General features: G+C 43.3%; 1 protein-coding gene across 1 annotated transcript; it reads left to right on the top strand.

Moving 5' to 3' along the window:
* Window positions 1–310: 310 nt before the first annotated feature.
* On the top strand, window positions 311–18,825 carry LOC124717357 (cuticle protein 16.5-like). Its single transcript, XM_047244191.1, has 5 exons — window positions 311–446; window positions 8,550–8,678; window positions 14,176–14,546; window positions 16,700–16,813; window positions 18,580–18,825. The coding sequence occupies exons 1-4, from the start codon at window positions 432–434 to the stop codon at window positions 16,779–16,781; spliced, it is 597 nt and encodes a 198-aa protein (XP_047100147.1). The 5' UTR covers window positions 311–431; the 3' UTR covers window positions 16,782–16,813; window positions 18,580–18,825.
* Window positions 18,826–19,620: the final 795 nt, after the last annotated feature.

Below are 19,620 nucleotides of genomic sequence, written 5' to 3'. Positions count from 1 at the left end.
AACTGACCGTATTGTAATTTTATAAGTGGCTCTTGGCGATGATTCACAACCTTTTCAAATATTTACGAGCTGTAGGTCACATATTAAAATATGGTGATACAGCTTTTGCGCTGCGGAACGGCGCCTAGAACTGGAGACACGGTGACCTCGCGCAGTGCTCGGCCACCTCTCTCCAAGGCGGTGGCTGCATGAGGGCGGACACTTACTGCCATCTGGTCCCGTCCGACCCGGGTGAGCGGAGACTTGGGGACCCACGGCACACGCCTCGCCTCACCTCTCCACCCAGTCCGGTAGAACCTGTACCTGTCAGCTGCCGCCGCAGCCGCCGCCGGAGCGGTATATAAGGGCCAGCCCGCTCCAGGAATCGACACTCTCACCCAAACAGCACAGCACAGCGCAGCTCCCAGCCAACGCCAACCAACCAACCAACCATGAAGGCTGTTGTCGTGAGTACACTTGTCGCGTTCTCATATCATAGAGTTACTTGAGTCAGAAATCTCTTTCATTCTCAACTAAAGATGTAAGAAAGGTGTAGTCGTCACCATCTCAATGTCGGGCTTGATGTTCTGGTGGTAAAGCTGCAAACTGAGAGATAGCGGCTTTCAGTTCAGGTCGGACCGCGGAAATTTTCAGTCGGACTTCAATCTTGCATTCACTTTCAATGATGGGGGGTTTTGCGAGGAACGACGAGTTCGGCATCCACGTTCAACTGTAGGGCCCCTCCTCCCAGGAGGATCACTGGGGTAGGTTACGGACATGCAAGTAGCAGAACTGCGGTCCAATTGGAGGACTTGGACCTGGCCGTTGAGCAACAGAAAATTATTATCAACCAACTGAATACTGCAGAGCACTTCTACGTAACGTCCTGTTGGAGGTGCTAGACCTTCATCTGCTTCGATCTTTGGACTCAGTTACATATCCAGTTATGAGGGGAGATAAGTCTACATTTTATCAGAATTGGCATTTTACTGCTATGTCTACTTCTACAGCTACACAATCCACCTTACGGTGTTCTGCGGAGGAAACTCTGTGCTCTTCCTTCACAACATCACTGTCCGAGGCGCCTTGTGGTGTTTGGTTGAGGGTACTTTGTGCAATTCTCTCATTTTCTCCCCACAACTTTCTCATTCCACTTTCAAATGGTCGGTCAGTAGGGTGACTGTTGGGAATCCTCTGTGTGAGCGCGATTCTCTCTTCCTTCGACTACGTCGTTGCGGCTTGTCATGGCGGAGGTTCGAGTCCTCCCTCGGGCATGGGTGTGTGTGTGTGTTTGTCCTTAGGTTAATTTAGGTTAAGTAGTGTGTAAGGTTAGGGACTGATGACCTTAGCAGTTAAGTCCCATAAGATTTTACACACATTTTAACTACGTCGTCTTTTTGAGAACTATGCTAGGAAGAAGCAATAGGGTAGTACGTTCTGAGAATTTTAACAGCAAAGTATACCGTCATACACACCACCTGTTTGTAGCGTCTGCCAGTAGAGCTGGGTGCGCATTTTAGTGACGGATTCGCGACTACTTAACGAAATTGTGGGGAAACGAGCTGCCCTTCTTTGGATATTCTCTTTTTCCTTTATGTCCTGTCTGCTACGGATCACAGACTGACTTGCATTATTCAACTATTGGCAGAACTGGGGTCCGTAAGCTTCCGGCTAGAAGGGTGACCTACCATGTCTGAGGATTCTACCAATTAACCTTAGTCGGTCAGATATCTTAACTGCTGTTAGTTGTGGTCGTTCAAGTTTAAGATTTTTGATAACATATTTGGGAAACAGCCGTCTATTAAGCTACATAACATCAGTGAAGAGGTCTACATAGCGATGGTTATTGCATCAAAATGACCAGTTTGAGCACTTTCAGAGACTGACGTCGACTGGCTGTTCCAGACATCGTCGAGTTCTGCTGATGGTGCTGTTCTGAAGACGGCCTAAGATTAGGCCGAAAGCGATCATTTTTAATAAAATGACCATAGCGATATGGATTGTATCACGTATTCTTTCGCGACAGAAAGACTGTGCACTGGTCGATTGACTATGAAAATCCGAGCTTTCGACAGTTCAATAGTATTACTCAAGAGAGCAGCTGACTGTCGGAGGAGTAAAGGCATCGCAAACTGTTGTCGTTTGCCTTATCACGATCCATTACGTATAAGCTTAAGAGATTGAGCTCACAACCAGATTCTGACCATGTTTTTCGGTAGGTTAATTTGGTTGCATGGCATACGCCATGTGAACCCTCAGCCAAATGTTCACAATTCCATGACCACCTCTCCTGGTATTAGGTTGTAAAGTCCTCTAGAACCAAGGGAAATCTTCGGAAAACCTGGATCACAATGAAGACAAGGGCACTGTTTATAATTCACTTTTGGGACAGAGTCCAACAAGACTGCTATGTATGCCTAGTCTAAGTGTATATTGTAGCATTTTTCATTCGAACACAGAACCGTGCAGTTACTAATATTTCTTATTCCCGGCTTTGTTTCTTGCTTTGTTTCCAATCGACCTGCAACGACTCTGTATATCCCCCCGGTTGATGCTAAAATTCGGTGCGAATAGATCGCGGCCTATGTATTGTCAAGTTGATCGCACTATGCCGTCGCCAGGTTAGTACATCGTAATTGAGCTGAGCTATTTCGGTGATCTACTGGATACGGTTGTTTCGTAAACGGGTATATCTGTTGTAGCAATGCCAATTATTCCTAATCTCACGTATAATAATTTCGCGCAAAATTTGTACCGGTACTAGTAAGAATGAGCGAGTTACCTGTTTATCGCATAGCTTCAGCCTTGAATGGACACGGCTGTGTGCCGACTCTATCACCGCTATTTTTACGTTTTTTTGGTGGGAAAGCTCTGACGCACATTAGCTTTATTGTATGAAATCTAAAAGAAGATAAAGACTTGTTCCTGTTAGAGAATTCTGATTTGATGGGGGGTTCTTCCGTGTTTACTATACTTTATAGATGCTTCAGTTCACCATTCTCTTTAGTGAGTAGTGCGGTGAAAACCTGAATGGGGAAAAGACCATTATCTTCCATACATTTAGGATCTCTTTGACGCAAGCCGTTTGAACTTCTCCGGACTGAGAGAGGAGGGCACAAGTCTGTGAGGCACGATTCGAAATTTAGTTAGGTGCTTCAAACAAAGCAAAAATATGCGAACGTCATCCAAAATCAGGTTCGGACAATCGATACGGTGCGTATGATCATTGGCCCACAGTGGATGACATTTCCTGTCACTATCAGTACGTCAGTATCAGCACTGCAAAAGTAAAGCTCAGACAATTTGCATAAAATGCAAACAAAACTTCTGTCTTCCAAACTGGACGGATTAGTTCAAGCTCTTTCACATAACGGAAGGAGTCTGCATCGGGTCCTTGTACTGCAAAAGTTATAAATTCCTTGTGATTATTCATCTCTATGCCATAAAATGTAATCTATGTACAGCGCAGTAATTTTCTATCGTTTCTGTAAGTCACAAGTGAAATACAAAGGAGTAAGATACAAGTAACGTAACAAGAAGCTTTCTTTCATTAATTTTGCACTAAATATGAACGATGTTGCATTAAGTCAAAGAAAAGTTAAGCTGCCTCCCATGATTCTTCAAGTGCTTTTCTCAACAAATTTTAGAGAAATACATGTTTTCTGGTTTTAAAGGTACGACTGAGATGTTCTGACTTAGAGAGAAACAGTAACCAATTTTTTTATTGCTTATTCCAGCCTTGGGTCACACCACTGCTGTTACTATCATTTTCCATATCTATATCTGTATACCTCATCCCACGATATGCTGCGTGATGGAGGGTATTTCTGGAACCTCTGTCATTTTCTCACATATCTGCTACATACGCGAGCAGTGCGTCGCCAAGAACGTCTGAAATAAACTTCCGTAAGGCCTCTGATTTTCTTTTCTGTTCATGGTCATTTCGCGAGAGATACGGGGTAGAAAGTAAATACCTCGCCTAACTCCTTTCTGAAGCTACGTTCTTCGAACTTCCACAGAAAACCTCTCTGTGATGCAAAACTCACTTGTTGTAGCGTCTGGCACTAAAGTTTTGCAGTTCATCGAGCGATTCGGTAATGCTCGCGGGCCGACCAAACAGATCCGTGACGGAACACTCCGCTCTTCGTTTAGTTCAAAAATGGCTCTAAGCACTATGGGACTTAAGATCTGAGGTCATCAGTCCCCTAGACTTAGAACTTCTTAAACCTAACCAACCTAAGGACATCACACATATCCATGTCCGACGCAGGATTCGAACCAGCGACCGTAGCAGCAGTGCGGTTTCGGACTGAAGAACCTAGAACCGCTAGGCCACAGAGGCAGCCCTTCACTTAGACTTTTGTATCTCTTACCCATCTGGTAAGAATCAAAGAGTGATTAAGCAATAAGATACTCAAATCTCGGTACTAGAAGTGTTTTTAAAACATTTCTTTGGCGGACGCATTTTATTTCTGGAAACTGCTGTAAAATCCGCATTGCTAGTGCTTTTTGAGCCACCATTTCCAGGATGTATTGTTTTTCCTTAAGATACTTACTATGAGGGGCAACGGCCTTGCCGCAGTGGCTACACCGGTTCCCTTGAGATCACCGAAGTTAAGCACTGTCGGGCGTGGTCGGCACGTGGAGGGTGACCATCCAGGCTGCTATGCGCTGTTGCCATTTTTCGGGGTAATCTCAGCCTCGTGATGCCAATTGAGGAGCTACTCGACCGATTGGTAGCGGCGTCGGTCAAGCAGACCATCATAACGACCGGGATAACGGTGTACTGACCCCACGCCCCTCTTATACGCATCCTCCGCTGAGGATGACACGGCGGTCGGATGGTCCTGGTAGGCCACTCGTGTTCTGAAGACGGAGTACTCACTATGAGGGGAAGATGTTGGCACAGGCCGGCCACACTAAGGCAGTTTCCTTCGCCTCCTCCCTGCCACAGCGCTTTGCTACGCTATATCCTGTCGGAGAAGAAACGCCGTTTTCCACCTCCAAAGTGACAAACAAATGCGTTCATGATGAAACCTATAAGCAAAGGAAGGAATCATTAGTTTTCGGCGTCATTGTAGAGCAACAACGATTGTACTTAATATTTTAGTAAAAATCAGTCCAGATCGCATTTGTTTCATTCTTAATGCTCGATAACCGGTTCTGCTTATAAGACCGCCTAAGGTACAGGCGAGTCGAGGTGATGAGCTGGTGTTACGTGTTGCCAATTGGTACCTGTCACGAATTTAATTAAATACGAGTCATATTTCATCTTAGGTTGTTGGATTCCATGGTGGTGGTTAAGCTGCTGGATAGCAAAGGGTTTTCTTTCCCTTTGTGCAATACGCACTTCCCTCGTGGTGTGTAGCAGTTGTCTGTCTATAGGTGACTGTGACTGTAAAACGGTGAGTCATAGTGTGATGCTACCATTGTGTGGTATTATGATGGCGAGGAAAGGAAACTGGTGTAACTCGGTGCTGACACACGGCGAATTCCTCTCAGATAGCACCAAACAGATCGCCGAGCTTAACATCCTCATTCGACGTAAAGATCACCATCGACAGTGTCATATGCCCTGACCTGACGAGACACTGCGAAGAAGTTTGTAATTAAATCCAGGACATAGGCGCAAATTGTGTACGCAACCACCTCTCTACTCCTGCTGGCCACATACTGATCGGCTAGCCCTGAGTCGTGTGTCAACAACATGGAGGCTTGAGTTAGCGACCTTGGTTTCAAGGGAGGGTGATACATTTATTAAACCGTACCACACCTTTCAGGTATGCCATTTATGTTTCGTTGCGTTCCCTTAAGCCCACGCATTTGTATCCACGTTACGCCTTACTAATTCCTATTTTTCATGTCGACCAGTGCTCAACGCCACAATCGGAGAATGTTGCCAATGTTTCCATGAAGCTGATGTATTGTTGACCCACGACACACACACTACGTGTACATGGGTCTCAACTACAGAATTTCGGAAACCATATTTCGCTGTCGTGTTTACGTTCTAAGCTCTGAAGCGGATTTGCTAGCCCAGTTAAATATGGCGTGCGGAAACCAGAGCCGGCCACTGTGCCCGAGCGGTTCTAGGGGCTTCAGTTTGGAACCACGCGACCGCTACGCTCGCAGGTTCGAATCCTGCCTGGGGCATGGATGCGTGTGATGTCCTTAGGTTAGTTAGGTTTAAGTACTTCTAAGTTCTAGGGGACTGGTGAGCTCAGATGTTAAGTCCCATAGTGCTCTGAGCCATTTGAACCATTTCTTGGAAACAAGATTTTTCTGTTTTTGATTTAGAGATCAGTCACAATATCTCTTCACTTAAATGTTAGAGATGGACAAATTCATGCTCAGTCTAATATTTCTGATTCTCCTTCACTGCGCAGTAAGTCACTCCGTCAGTATTAATCGAATAACGGTAAAATGTAAATGTCATGTGACTAGGGCCTCCCGTCGGATAGACCGTTCGCCAGGTGCAAGTCTTTCCATTTGACGCCACGTCGGCAACTTGCGCATCGATGGGTATGGAATGATGATGATTAGGACAACACAACACCCAGTCCTTGAGCGGAGAAAATCTCCGACCCACCCGGGTATCGAACCCGGGCCCTCAGGAATGACGCGCTGACCGCTCAGCTACCGGGGGAGTACTATGAATAACGGTTGTGCGCTTATATACGAAAGCAAATCGATTGCGATAGACGAAAATCGGTAGGTACAAACGGATTTCAAGAATTGATTTGCCAGTGTTTACATGAACAACCAGGTGTGGTATTGGTAAAACGGTTTGCGAAATCCGGTTTTGAGTGCGCATATAAACATGGTAAATGTGTAACCGCCACCCCGATTCGTTAACATGTTCACACCATCGTGTACTACCGATGCCTCACGGTCGACTCTTCCAGTTATGCTACCAGCAAGACACTATCGTATGACGTGTTATCTACCAGCTAGGCGCAACATACAGTTGTGAATACAATTTTCTGCGATCCTTGAATAACGGAGCTTTCAGAACAAATGATATCTAACATGTAATTAATTTAGCGTAATATTACGTTATCTGATCTCTTCTTGCTTCAAACGACTGGACTTTCGGAACAGAAGGTCAGTATATTAAAACATAGGCTATGGCTCCCATTTACGACAAACAAACAAGAGCAGCAGCGCCGCGAGATGAGAGAAAGCATGAATAAGCGCGTCACCCCATAACAAGAAACACAATTCTCAACCACGCCGTGAACCTGTTAAAGAATCCAACTCTAATGCACAAAACCGATTGGAATGTTAGCAACGTCATTTCTCCTGATCTAAATGTGTCACACAATGAAGTAAGTTTGTAGCTACAGTCAGTGATATATATGGATGTTTTCTCAAAATGTGTTAAGAATAGAGTTAGTAGTAAGGTGGCAACAAATTAAAACGTCTGCGCAATGCTGGAGCTTTTCTGCATGAACTGCGGTCATATGTACCCTTATTCTGTTGGTGGTAATAAAAAGAAGTGGCTGCTAAATAACAAAGAGGACTTCTCCGTGAACTATAGAAAGCCTTAGAAACTGTCTGTTTACTCAGAAGTTAATCTAAGCGGTAGAAACAGACATATTAGGGCAATGAGCAATTATGTGAGACGAAGAACAATGGCTTCAAGATACGGCGCCGTGCACCACAGGCGAATATCGGCGCACAGTGTGAACAATAAGCCATGCATATACATCAAATTGTGAACCGAAAACGTTACGGGCACGCAGCTGAAAAATGATCATTAGCCACCAGCAGCTCACTAGAAAGCGTTGCTGGATTCTTCGCTGATCGCAGTGTTCTGTACGAACGACGAGGGAATCAGACCTAATTATAGCACAAAATCAATGTTAATCCATTCACATCCCTACGAAAGGTACACAAGTTACGAAATTAGCTTTCTACAGATCCGCGGCAGCACTGATAACCGCAAAATTTGGTTACAACCATACTACTTCTCCTGATGTCACTAAGAAATGTTTGTTTGTAGCATATGTTTTCCTGCAGGAAGCTGAATGATATGTCACAGTCATGGTGCACCACGTTTTAACGTCGTGTAATTTGTATGCTGTCAGCGAGGAAGCCTTCGGCTCACTGACGGACAGTGGAAAGTGGAAAGAAAATAGTTGACAGTCTGTGTGGTGTTAACACTATTGCCCAATTTAATTGGATGGGTGTTTTTTAGTAGCTGGCTCATCCTATCAGTTCAGCCCAAACGCGGACCTCATATCCGACTCGCGTGCAGCTTGGCACACCGTGGCCATCCCTGATCTACAGCATTCCAAAGCGACCACTGTACCCTTCCTAGAGGGCGAATAATTCATTGTACAACGTGCTCAGTTTTTTTAAAATGAAGACAGTTGCCAAGCTGGATTTCTGATTAAGACATTGGTGTCATACCTTGTCCAGATTACTTCTTTGGGTGAAGAGAATTGTCTTCTATCTCTTACAAGCACTATGGAGATTTTCCTGGCACATCACTCCACGAACGATGTAGCAGGATGTCACGAATGTTTATACCAGTACTGTTATGACTGTCTGTTCTCTTTGTACAGGCTATCCTACTCGCCGCCGCCGTGTGCGCCCAGGCCGTGGAGAACAAGGAGGCAACTCCTGAGAAAAAGCAGGAGAAGAGAGGACTGCTGGGTTTGGGATACGGTGCTGCCGTCGCCGCTCCCGCTGCTGTAAGTACAACACAGTTACTTCTCAAGACCATACGTCTATCCACAATGCACAGTAGTACTGCAGAAGTCAGACGCATTACCACACTCACGAGGTGATAAAGTAGGGATATGCAAGGACTGCTCAAATTGGGGAGCTGTTACAGTTGTGGTATACACTGCTAGTGAGTTAATTAGCTACTGTTTACTGTTGTAAGATGGCAAACGGGGAGATCATCAGCGCCATTGCTTGAAGGAAAGAGAGAACTGGGAGGTGAAAATGCTATAAGAAAACAACAATAACTTTTAAAGCTAGCCTGCATCAACAAACCAGTAGTTCAAATAAAACATTCATATTCGAAGATTCATATAAAACCACTCATAAAACACAGAACAATGACAATACACATACACACGCAAAAGGTGCTGTGCTGTGGCTGGACGACTACTGTAATTGGTGAACAATCCACACAACGATATACTTAAATTTCAAACCCATCATTTTGGGAATCTTGACAGCACTCAGAACCTTAAAACATGAATCACACTCCTCTCATCATCAGTTATATTAGAGGGCAGTTTCTGCGAGAGACTCATGTCTGCAGTCATACATTCAGTAAACATATGTCGCATCGACAGCCGTGATCCACATCTGTGACACAATCGTGGCTTCTCCCACTGTAAGAGGAATCCATATGTAGTGGGTAACATCCCACTCCAAATATTTTACGAGTAACTTTTTTGTGTGGTACTGCGAACGGCTGAAAGCAAGGGGAAACTACAGCCGCAATTTTTCCCGAGGACATGCAGCTTTACTGTATGATTAATTGATGATGGCGTCCTCTCGGATAAAATATTCCGGAGGTAAAATAGTCCCCCATTCGGATCTCCGGGCGGGGACTACTCAAGAGGACGTCGTTATCAGGAGAAAGAAAACTGGCATTCTACGGATCGGAGCGGGGAATGTCAGATCCCTTAATCGGGCAGGTAGGTTAGAAAATTTAAAAAGGGAAATGGATAGGTTAAAGTTAGACATAGTGGGAATTAGTGAAGTTCGGTGGCAGGAGGAACAAGACTTTTGGTCAGGTGATTACAGGGTTATAAATACAAAATCAAATAGAGGTAATGCAGGGGTAGGTTTAATAATGAATAAAAAAATAGGAGTGCGGGTTAGCTACTACAAACAGCATAGTGAACGCATTATTGTGGCCAAGATGGACACAAAGCCCATGCCTACTACAGTAGTACAAGTTTATATGCCAACTAGCTCTGCAGATGATGAGGAAATTGATGAAATGTATGACGAGATAAAAGAAATTATTCAGGTAGTGAAGGGAGACGAAAATTTAATAGCCATGGGTGACTGGAATTCGTCAGTAGGAAAAGGGAGAGAAGGAAACATAGTAGGTGAATATGGATTGGGGGGAAGATATAAAAGAGGAAGCCGCCTTGTAGAATTTTGCACAGAGCATAACTTAATCATAGCTAACACTTGGTTCAAGAATCATAAAAGAAGGTTGTATACCTGGAAGAATCCTGGAGATACTAAAAGGTATCAGATAGATTATATAATGGTAAGACAGAGATTTAGGAACCAGGTTTTAAATTGTAAGACATTTCCAGGCGCAGATGTGGATTCTGACCACAATCTATTGGTTATGAACTGCAGATTGAAACTGAAGAAACTGAAAGAAGGTGGGAATTTAATGAGATGGGACCTGGATAAACTGAAAGAACCAGAGGTTGTAGAGAGTTTCAGGGAGAGCGTAAGGGAACAATTGACAGGAATGGGGGAAAGAAATACAGTAGAAGAACAATGGGTAGCTCTGAGGGATGAAGTAGTGAAGGCAGCAGACGATCAAGTAGGTAAAAAGACGAGGGCTAATAGAAATCCTTGGGTAACAGATGAAATATTGAATTTAATTGATGAAAGGAGAAAATATAAAAATGCAGTGAATGAAGCAGGCAAAAAGGAATACAAACGTCTCAAAAATGAGATCGACAGGAAGTGCAAAATGGCTAAGCAGGGATGGCTAGAGGACAAATGTAAGGAAGTAGAGGCTTATCTCACTAGGGGTATGATAGATACTGCCTACAGGAAAATTAAAGAGACCTTTGGAGAGAAGAGAACCACTTGTATGAATATCAAGAGCACAGATGGCAACCCAGTTCTAAGCAAAGAAGGGAAGGCAGAAAGGTGGAAGGAGTATATAGAGGTTTTATACAAGGGCGATGTACTTGAGGACAATATTATGGAAATGGAAGAGGATGTAGATGAAGATGAAATGGGAGATACGATACCGCGTGAAGAGTTTGACAGAGCACTGAAAGACCTGAGTCGAAACAAGGCCCCTGGAGTAGACAACATTCCATTGGAACTACTGGTGGCCTTGGGAGAGCCAGTCATGACAAAACTCTACCATCTGGTGAGCAAGATGTATGAGACAGGCGAAATACCCTCAGACTTCAAGAAGAATATAGTAATTCCAATCCCAAAGAAAGCAGGTGTTGACAGATGTGAAAATTACCGAACTACCAGTTTAATAAGTCACAGCTGCAAAATACTAACGCGAATTCTTTACAGACGAATGGAAAAACTGGTAGAAGGGGACCTCGGAGAAGATCAGTTTGGATTCCGTAGAAATGTTGGAACACGTGAGGCAATACTAACCTTACGACTTATCTTAGAAGAAAGATTAAGAAAAGGCAAACCTACGTTTCTAGCATTTGTAGACTTAGAGAAAGCTTTTGACAATGTTAACTGGAATACTCTCTTTCAAATTCTGAAGGTGGCAGGGGTAAAATACAGGGAGCGAAAGGCTATTTACAATTTGTACAGAAAGCAGATGGCAGTTATAAGAGTCGAGGGGCATGAAAGGGAAGCAGTGGTTGGGAAAGGAGTGACACAGGGTTGTAGCCTCTCCCCGATGTTATTCAATCTGTATATTGAGCAAGCAGTAAAGGAAACAAAAGAAAAATTCGGAGTAGGTATTAAAATCCATGGAGAAGAAATAAAAACTTTGAGGTTCGCCGATGACATTGTAATTCTGTCAGAGACAGCAAAGGACTTGGAAGAACAGTTGAACGGAATGGACAGTGTCTTGAAAGGAGGATATAAGATGAACATCAACAAAAGCAAAACGAGGATTATGGAATGTAGTCAAATTAAATCGGGTGATGCTGAGGGAATTAGATTAGGAAATGAGACACTTAAAGTAGTAAAGGAGTTTCGTTATTTAGGGAGTAAAATAACTGATGATGGTCGAAGTAGAGAGGATATAAAATGTAGACTGGCAATGGCAAGGAAATTGTTTCTGAAGAAGAGAAATTTGTTAACATCGAGTATAGATTTAAGTGTCAGGAAGTCGCTTCTGAAAGTATTTGTATGGAGTGTAGCCATGTATGGAAATGAAACATGGACGATAAATAGTTTGGACAGGAAGAGAATAGAAGCTTTCGAAATGTGGTGCTACAGAAGAATGCTGAAGATTAGATCGGTAGGTCACATAACTAATGAATAGGATTGGGGAGAAGAGAAGTTTGTGGCGCAACTTTACTAGAAGAAGGTGTCGGTTGGTACGCCATGTTCTGAGGCATCAAGGGATCACCAATTTAGTATTGGAGGGCAGCGTGGAGGGTAAAAACCGTAGAGGGAGACCAAGAGATGAATACACTAAGCAGATTCAGAAGGATGTAGGTTGCAGTAGGTACTGGGAGATGAAGAAGCTTGCGCAGGATAGAGTAGCATGGAGAGCTGCAGCAAACCAGTCTCAGGACTGAAGAACACAACAACAACAACAACAACAACAACTTTTTTGTCTTTTTTTGTGGCCAGAATAATGTAAAGTTTCACCTAAAGCAGCTTACTGTTTGTTAATCCCAGCCACTAAGCCTCATACCAACATATTTACTTCTGGGTGGCACATGTGGATACTGAACAGCGAGAAGGAGGTAGAAGGGAGCTACCTCGTAGGCAACTGCATTAGCGAGTTCATTTCCCATGTTTTCGGCAACCCAGAAGAAAATTATTTCCATTTCTTGGCTTTCCTGGAGAAGAAGAGTGTCCTAGATAACTTTCGCCATCATATCTTTTGGCTGAACAATAGAAATGGTAATGGCACTTTGGGAAATCAGACCGGATGACAAAGTTGTTGCCACGATGGCATCTCATCTGCTCCAGTATCCTCAGGAGACCAAAGAATTCCCCACAGTAAAGTGAAAATCACTTTGGAATCCTTGTTCTAAGGACACATTCGGGAAGCGTGATGGAGCTGCCGATAAAGTCCCACTGCTTGACCCATCGGTGGAAACACTACTAAAATCCGCTTCTTTGATGGAATTCCCCCTGGGTCGTTTTAATACCCAGGGAGTTCCGTTGTTCACCCTTGGCTTTCTACTTCAATTCCACTCCACTGTAATATCTCAAGGACATATCTCACACCAATCCATAATTGCTTCTTCGTTTGAAAAATAACGTTCAAGAGACATTTGGTACATGTAATACAGAACTGTTGCAAGACCCACTAACGACTTTCGATTCACAGATGGTTGCAAAAAAGGGCGCTTCCTTATTACCATTTCAGATTAGTATTATGATGGAGACCGTTACACAGAACCTTCATCAACAGGCTTCTCTCTGGTGGTATGGTCTCCATCTTAACAAAATAAAGGCTCAATAATTTAAAGGCATGCTGGACGTTATTCGATCATGGCAGCTTGTTAGAATTGGTAAACACCTTCTTCAGAGACAGCTGCAAGTTACAATTCTTCGTTAACTTGCTTTCACCATTCAACATGGCAACATGTTCAAATGCGACTCATAATCAGGGGAAAATATTTCAGATCACAGGAACGCTTCGATATTTTCAGTGAATAATTCGTACAGAAAATGGTACAGCTGAGTGGGTTAAAGGTCAGCTAAGATGCTGTTGGGCCACCGGTATACACAACGACCGCAAGGCTGTAAAATTAACTTCAGGATGGAACCACGTAAATTAGAGACAGCTCAATGGACTCATCGTGGGACGAACAAAAAAGGAAAAAAGTCTTAATTCATCCGTAAAATTGTGCTTTTGTGTAACATCACGACTTTCGAAAAGTTCTTTCATACTGAAACTTCATATAAGACAAAATTTCGAACTTGTTATCTGAGAGAGTAACTAAACTTATATTCAGCCAATAAACACTTCTCGACGCACATACAGCTCTTGAACGGTACACCAACTGCAGTTTTCATCTGCAGCTGACTAACATTCTACACCCAGCACATGCATCAGGCAAACAAGCCAGGTAAAGCACGAAACAGTGATGATTGTAATTTAGTATTGGGCACAGCGGTTTCTTCACGACTATCGATACTTCACACGTCAAAGTGAAGCTGCAGGAAAAGAAGAAGAAGAAATATGGTACAAAGTAATCTCTGTCATCTTAACGTTGATGTCTGATCATTCAGTAGTTGTTTAAATATATGTGTGAAGTATGCTCCTAAGTGTACGTCAAAACGTACTTTCTGTTGCAACAGGTGAGCTACGCCGCTCCCGCCGTCAGCTACGCGGCCGCCCCCGCTGTCAGCTACGCCGCCGCCCCTGCCGTCAGCTACGCCGCCCCCGCAGTTAGCTACGCCGCCCCCGCCATCGCCGCGGCCCCAGCCATCAGCTACGCCGCCCCCGCGATCGCTGCCGCCCCCGCCGTGAGCTACGCCGCCCCCGCCATCGCCGCGGCCCCGGCCATCAGCTACGCTGCCCCCGCCATTGCTGCTGCCCCCGCGGTCCGTTATGCCGCCCCCGCTCTGCGCTACGCCGCCCCCGCCGTCGCTAGGGTGGCTGCCGCCCCTGCCTACTCCTACGCCGCTCCTGCCTACTCTTACGCCGCCCCTGCTCTCAGCTACGCCAGGTAAGTCGAGTCAGATACATAGACATTTCAAGGATAAGAACTGCTGTGCCTACCATAGTATGGTCAGTCATAAATCACTGTATACGTTACGTTATCGTCAAACTTAACACTTGTTGGTTTCTGTAAGTGCTATTGCTATCTGAGTGGAAAGGCATTAGGTACCCAAATGAACCCAACGAATGTTGATGGCCTTCCGTAGTACACAACACCAGTAAATACTGAGAGGTAATTACAGTTTCATTCATTTATATGCTGTGTATACTTTTTCTCAGGAAATTAAATTTCAAGCGACTTTTGCTGTGGAAGTCATAGCCAGCTCCTTCGCTTAGTGCCAGCCCTGTGAAATCTACATGGGAGTTATCATTGTTAATGTGGGCCCTCTATTGTACTCGAAATGACATGACACGATTATAAAGTTTTCCAAGTCACATCTATTCAACATGGCAACATGTTCAAATGTGACTCATAATCAGGGGAAAATATTTCAGATCACAGGATCGCTTCGATATTTTCAGGGAATACTTCGTACAGAAAATGGTAGAGCTAAGTGGGTTAAAGGTGAGCCTACTGCACGAGAGGCACTGAAGTGAATACCCAAACGTAATCGAATAATCACTTCATGAGCCGCCCTGATATTAGACACATTGCAATACGCGTTCATTGTCTGCGACAGCATGAAAGTGCTAGCACATGTGGCCAAATACATACAATACTGTTATCTGAAGATTATATACTACAGAAATTTATGGCAAGTTCTAAGAAAAATATATCACCACAGTTTGACGTATATGATGAGGTCAATTCGGAAACGGGTCTAGAGGCTTAGAAATCAATCATGTTATAACAAAATTGTAGCTCATTTACTTGTAGTCTGAGACAAATTATGTGCTACGTAACTGTGATTTCGTTACTTCTTACAGCTACTGCCTTTCCTGACTGTGACAACGGTGGTTCTTGTGCAACGTTCAGATTTTTGTACGGAATTAATACCACAAGTTGTGAAGTGCCGAAGAGACACGCTTCCGTGTCACTATCGGTATTTAGCAATTCGTATGTTAGTTCTGGCAGCTCACGTGCGGCGTCTCTGTGTTTCAGCATTATTCTTTGTCCTCTCTCGCTTGCAAGTAACTTCAGCTTCATCTCACTGTTCTGACACGCTTTGCCAAACATAAAATTTCAGCCCAGTGTGACATCTATGTCTCTGTGTCTCCGCGTGGTGGGTGGGGTGGTAGAAAAACAAATCGGTCAGCCTTATGGAACTATTAGGAATACAATGAGTGTTACCTACTCCGGTCATGTTTTTTGCCTTGTTAGAGCTGGAGAAGACACATTTCTTTTTTTCATTCAACGTGGTTCGACTCATAAAAAATTTTGGCCTCAAAGTTGATGTCCTTAAGCTACTAGGCCAAGCTAACGCTTTTCCAATCCTGATTTTGTTTATTGTCATGATTTTCATTGATGCTGATTTATATTCTAATCTAGAATGTTTTGCGTAAGTGTTAAATCACAGCAGGGTGCTTCCCTCCTCCTCCTTCCCCTCCCCGCAAACTCGCACAGTCCCCTACTTTTATTGGAAGCAAAAGATGCTTCAAATAAATATCCTAAAATTTATTCCTTGTGCATTGAAGACATACCAGCCTCACTATTTACCGTATTACCTTCTTTATACGTGTATCTCACTTCGACTACATAATTATAGAATTTATGTGGTAGGGATATCCAAGTACGTGATGTGTCACAACAGGTTTCACTGTTGTAACTTCGCTGATTACGCTGATTAGTCCGCCAATTACATACATCGCCATCGATCCACAAAACTGTGATTCGGGTGAACCTAACAATCTTGTTTTAATCTGGTCGGCTGTTATACACGCTTCTGGTTCCACTGCATGTTATACATACGAAACACTAGAGCTCGCATCAGAAAGAAAGAGCAGTTACTTTTCAGTGGACGTGTCTCAGAATTCGGTAACGTCATTAAATCTAGCATTAAAAAACCTTAAAAGCCTCCAATATGCAAGTCCTAGAGTGGGGGGAGTCTTCCCATGGTGAGAGGCAGTGCATGCACCGCGGCGCAGGTGGTTTTACAGCTTCATCCTGTACCGGGTTTCACAGGTTGCGAGAGAGTGGTAACATCGCCCTTCATGTTACAGGTACGCCGCCCCCGCTGTGAGCTACGCCGCCCCCGCTCTGTCCTACGCCGCCCCCGCCATCGCCAAGTACGCTCTCCACTAAGCGACATCGCCATTTCAGCGTCTGCATCACAGGTATGTCCATCTACCTTACTACTGCAGGACTTATAACTCAAGTTTTAAATCAGTCACTTTTATTTAGATATATGACCACACAATACGATTGTAATTCCGAAACTAATTTTGATGTTGCTGCAGTCTTCAGTCTGAAGACTGGTTTGATGCAGCCCTCTATGCTAGTTTATCATGTGCAAGTCTCCTCATCCTCGACTAACTACTGCAACATACATTCACTTGTACCAGCTTACTGAAATTTATTGCTTGAACTCGATCTACAATTCTTACCCCCCCCCTCCCCTCTCCCCCCCCCCCCCCCCCACCAATATCCTTCCCTACATTATGAACGGGACGATTCCTTGATATCTCATTATTTGTCCTATCTACTGATCTCTCCATTTAATAAACTTGCACCGTAATTTCAATTTTCCCCACTTTCTCATTACTTACTCCTCCTGACCATCAAATCTTCAGTGTTCCTCTGTAGCAACCCATTTTAAAAATTTCTGTTCCATTTTTGTCTTAACCTATTACAGTTCACATTTCAGTTTCGTAAGAGGTTACAGTCCATACAAATTCTTTCGGAGAAGACTGCCTAACACTTAAATCTATAACTCATGTCAACAACTTTCTTTCTCATAAATTCTCTACTTCTTATAGCTAGTCTGCATATTATCTCGGCTCTGTTTCAGCAATTATAAGCTGCAGCTGTAGCAAAATTCATCTACTACCTTTAGTGGTTCACTTCTCAATTTAATACTCTCATCGCCTGTTTTAATACGACTATATTCCATTATCCTCGTTTACTTTCGTTGATGTTCGTCTTATTGTCTCTTGTCGGTATGCTATCCACACCATTCAGCTGCTCTACCAAAACCCTTGACTTCCTTCTTTAGTATGGCACAGCCAAACCCAAAAGATTTTTTTCCCGTTCCTGGAACTTAAACACCCATACCAAATTTCTATTTGGTTTCCTGTACTGCTTGTTGAGTGCACTAATTAAATAACATTGGGGATGGACTAAAACCATGTCTCACTCGCTTATGAGACACCGTCTCCCTTTCATGCACTTCGACTCGAATAACTGAAATCTGCTTTCCATACAAGCTGCAAACAACATTCCGGGCCTCGCATTTTATTTGAGGCCTTCATAAATTCAAAGGGTCAGTAAACATTGTGAAAAGCGTTTTCTAAATCTCATTCTTTTCATGGAAACTTCAACATGCACACAACGTACAACAACAATCCTATAGAGAGCAAGAGCTCAGATACATAGTGCCACATTTCCACATAATTAGCACCATTCGTTACGCATTTTCCCAACGATGAACCAGCACCTTCGCATAGCTCTCGTAGAAACTAGAACCGACTGAGGGGGTTGCCACTACCATGGTGCTTTCTTTTACTTGGCTTCGCTCGTTTTTTGTACCTTGTTTCGCAGGTAGAGGATTTTCTCACTTATTCCGCACTATGTCCAATAAAACACTTTTCTGATCCTTCACGTGTTCTGAATTTCGCCTTCCTTCCCTTCATATTTGTAGTTTATTGAAAATGACATTACACTACAGATAATTTACTTGATTATTATCTAATTGAAGGACGAAATATATTCTTAAACTTCGTATCGTGTTGAGTGGATACTGGTAACTGAAACGCACTACACTGATAACGTGATTTTGTGTAATGTATTGTCACTTTCTGATATATTTTGTCTGGCAAAGTCCCGTGCTGCCTTTCACAGAAAGCGTGGTAAATCTCATGGCCTTTCTCCTCTATCCCTGCAGGCTGACGATCCGTTCCGGTGGTATCACGGACAACGATCACCATCTTCAGTTCACCACGAGTTTCTCGCCAAGCACAAACACCTGACAAGCTCTGAGATTACAGCGCAGAGCCAATGAACATTAATAAACAAGCATCCTATTTATTTTCGACTCAAGTCTCTCATCGCCGGCAAACGCCTGAAAACCTTCAAGCCTGTAGTGCAGACGCAAATGTAAATTACTAAATAAAGATTCTATTTATTCAAACATTGATTAACTTTATTTTTGTTTTTTCCTACCTATCTTGGGGAAAAACAACATTCCTTCGTTGGAATTACAACGCACTGAAATGGACATACATGGAAACTGCTTTGTGAGTGGCAGGAGCAGGACGTCAAATAAACAATATTCACAAAATAAAAGAAAATTTTACTTAAATTTTCAAACACTGTGTGTATCAATAAATGACAATAACGTTAAATTGCTGAAGATGCCAGATAAATTATATTTTTCACTGATACAAATGTGAGCGGGACTCAAACCTGGCACCGTTGTACATGATCAGGCCAAATAGCGCTTTGGAAAGTACTTCTGAAACATGAAATATACCTAAATACAATAAAGATGCAATAATCAGTTCACAAAGCGAACCACCCAGTTCGTCAAAATTACACATTACACCGCCTCTGGCCAGAAATATTTTAGAATAATGATTCGATCTTCTAATAAATAATTGAAACATCATTCAAATAAAACAAACAAGTCAAAACAGCAGTGTTTCTTGGTTAAGACAGTATCAGTTAACTCTTGCATAGCCGACAAGCAACAACAAGCGACTGAATAATTCCAATCGCAAAGTGATGACCAGAATACACTGAAACAGTGCTTATATTTCATGGCAATTCCTTAAAGTACTTAATCACCACACTTTAAAAAGAGGAAAAACCGAATAAAAACCAGAAGGAATGTTAAAACACTGATACCTATAACTTATGGTAATGACTGTAAACTCTTGAATACTTAGACACCGAGTCCTTGTAAACCTAGTACACGGGTTACACA

This window comes from Schistocerca piceifrons, chromosome 9 (genome assembly GCF_021461385.2).
Source record: "Schistocerca piceifrons isolate TAMUIC-IGC-003096 chromosome 9, iqSchPice1.1, whole genome shotgun sequence".
NCBI classification, from domain to species: domain Eukaryota; kingdom Metazoa; phylum Arthropoda; class Insecta; order Orthoptera; family Acrididae; genus Schistocerca; species Schistocerca piceifrons.
Note: the sequence above shows the minus strand (reverse complement) of the source record. Positions and strands in the feature narration are given on the sequence as shown.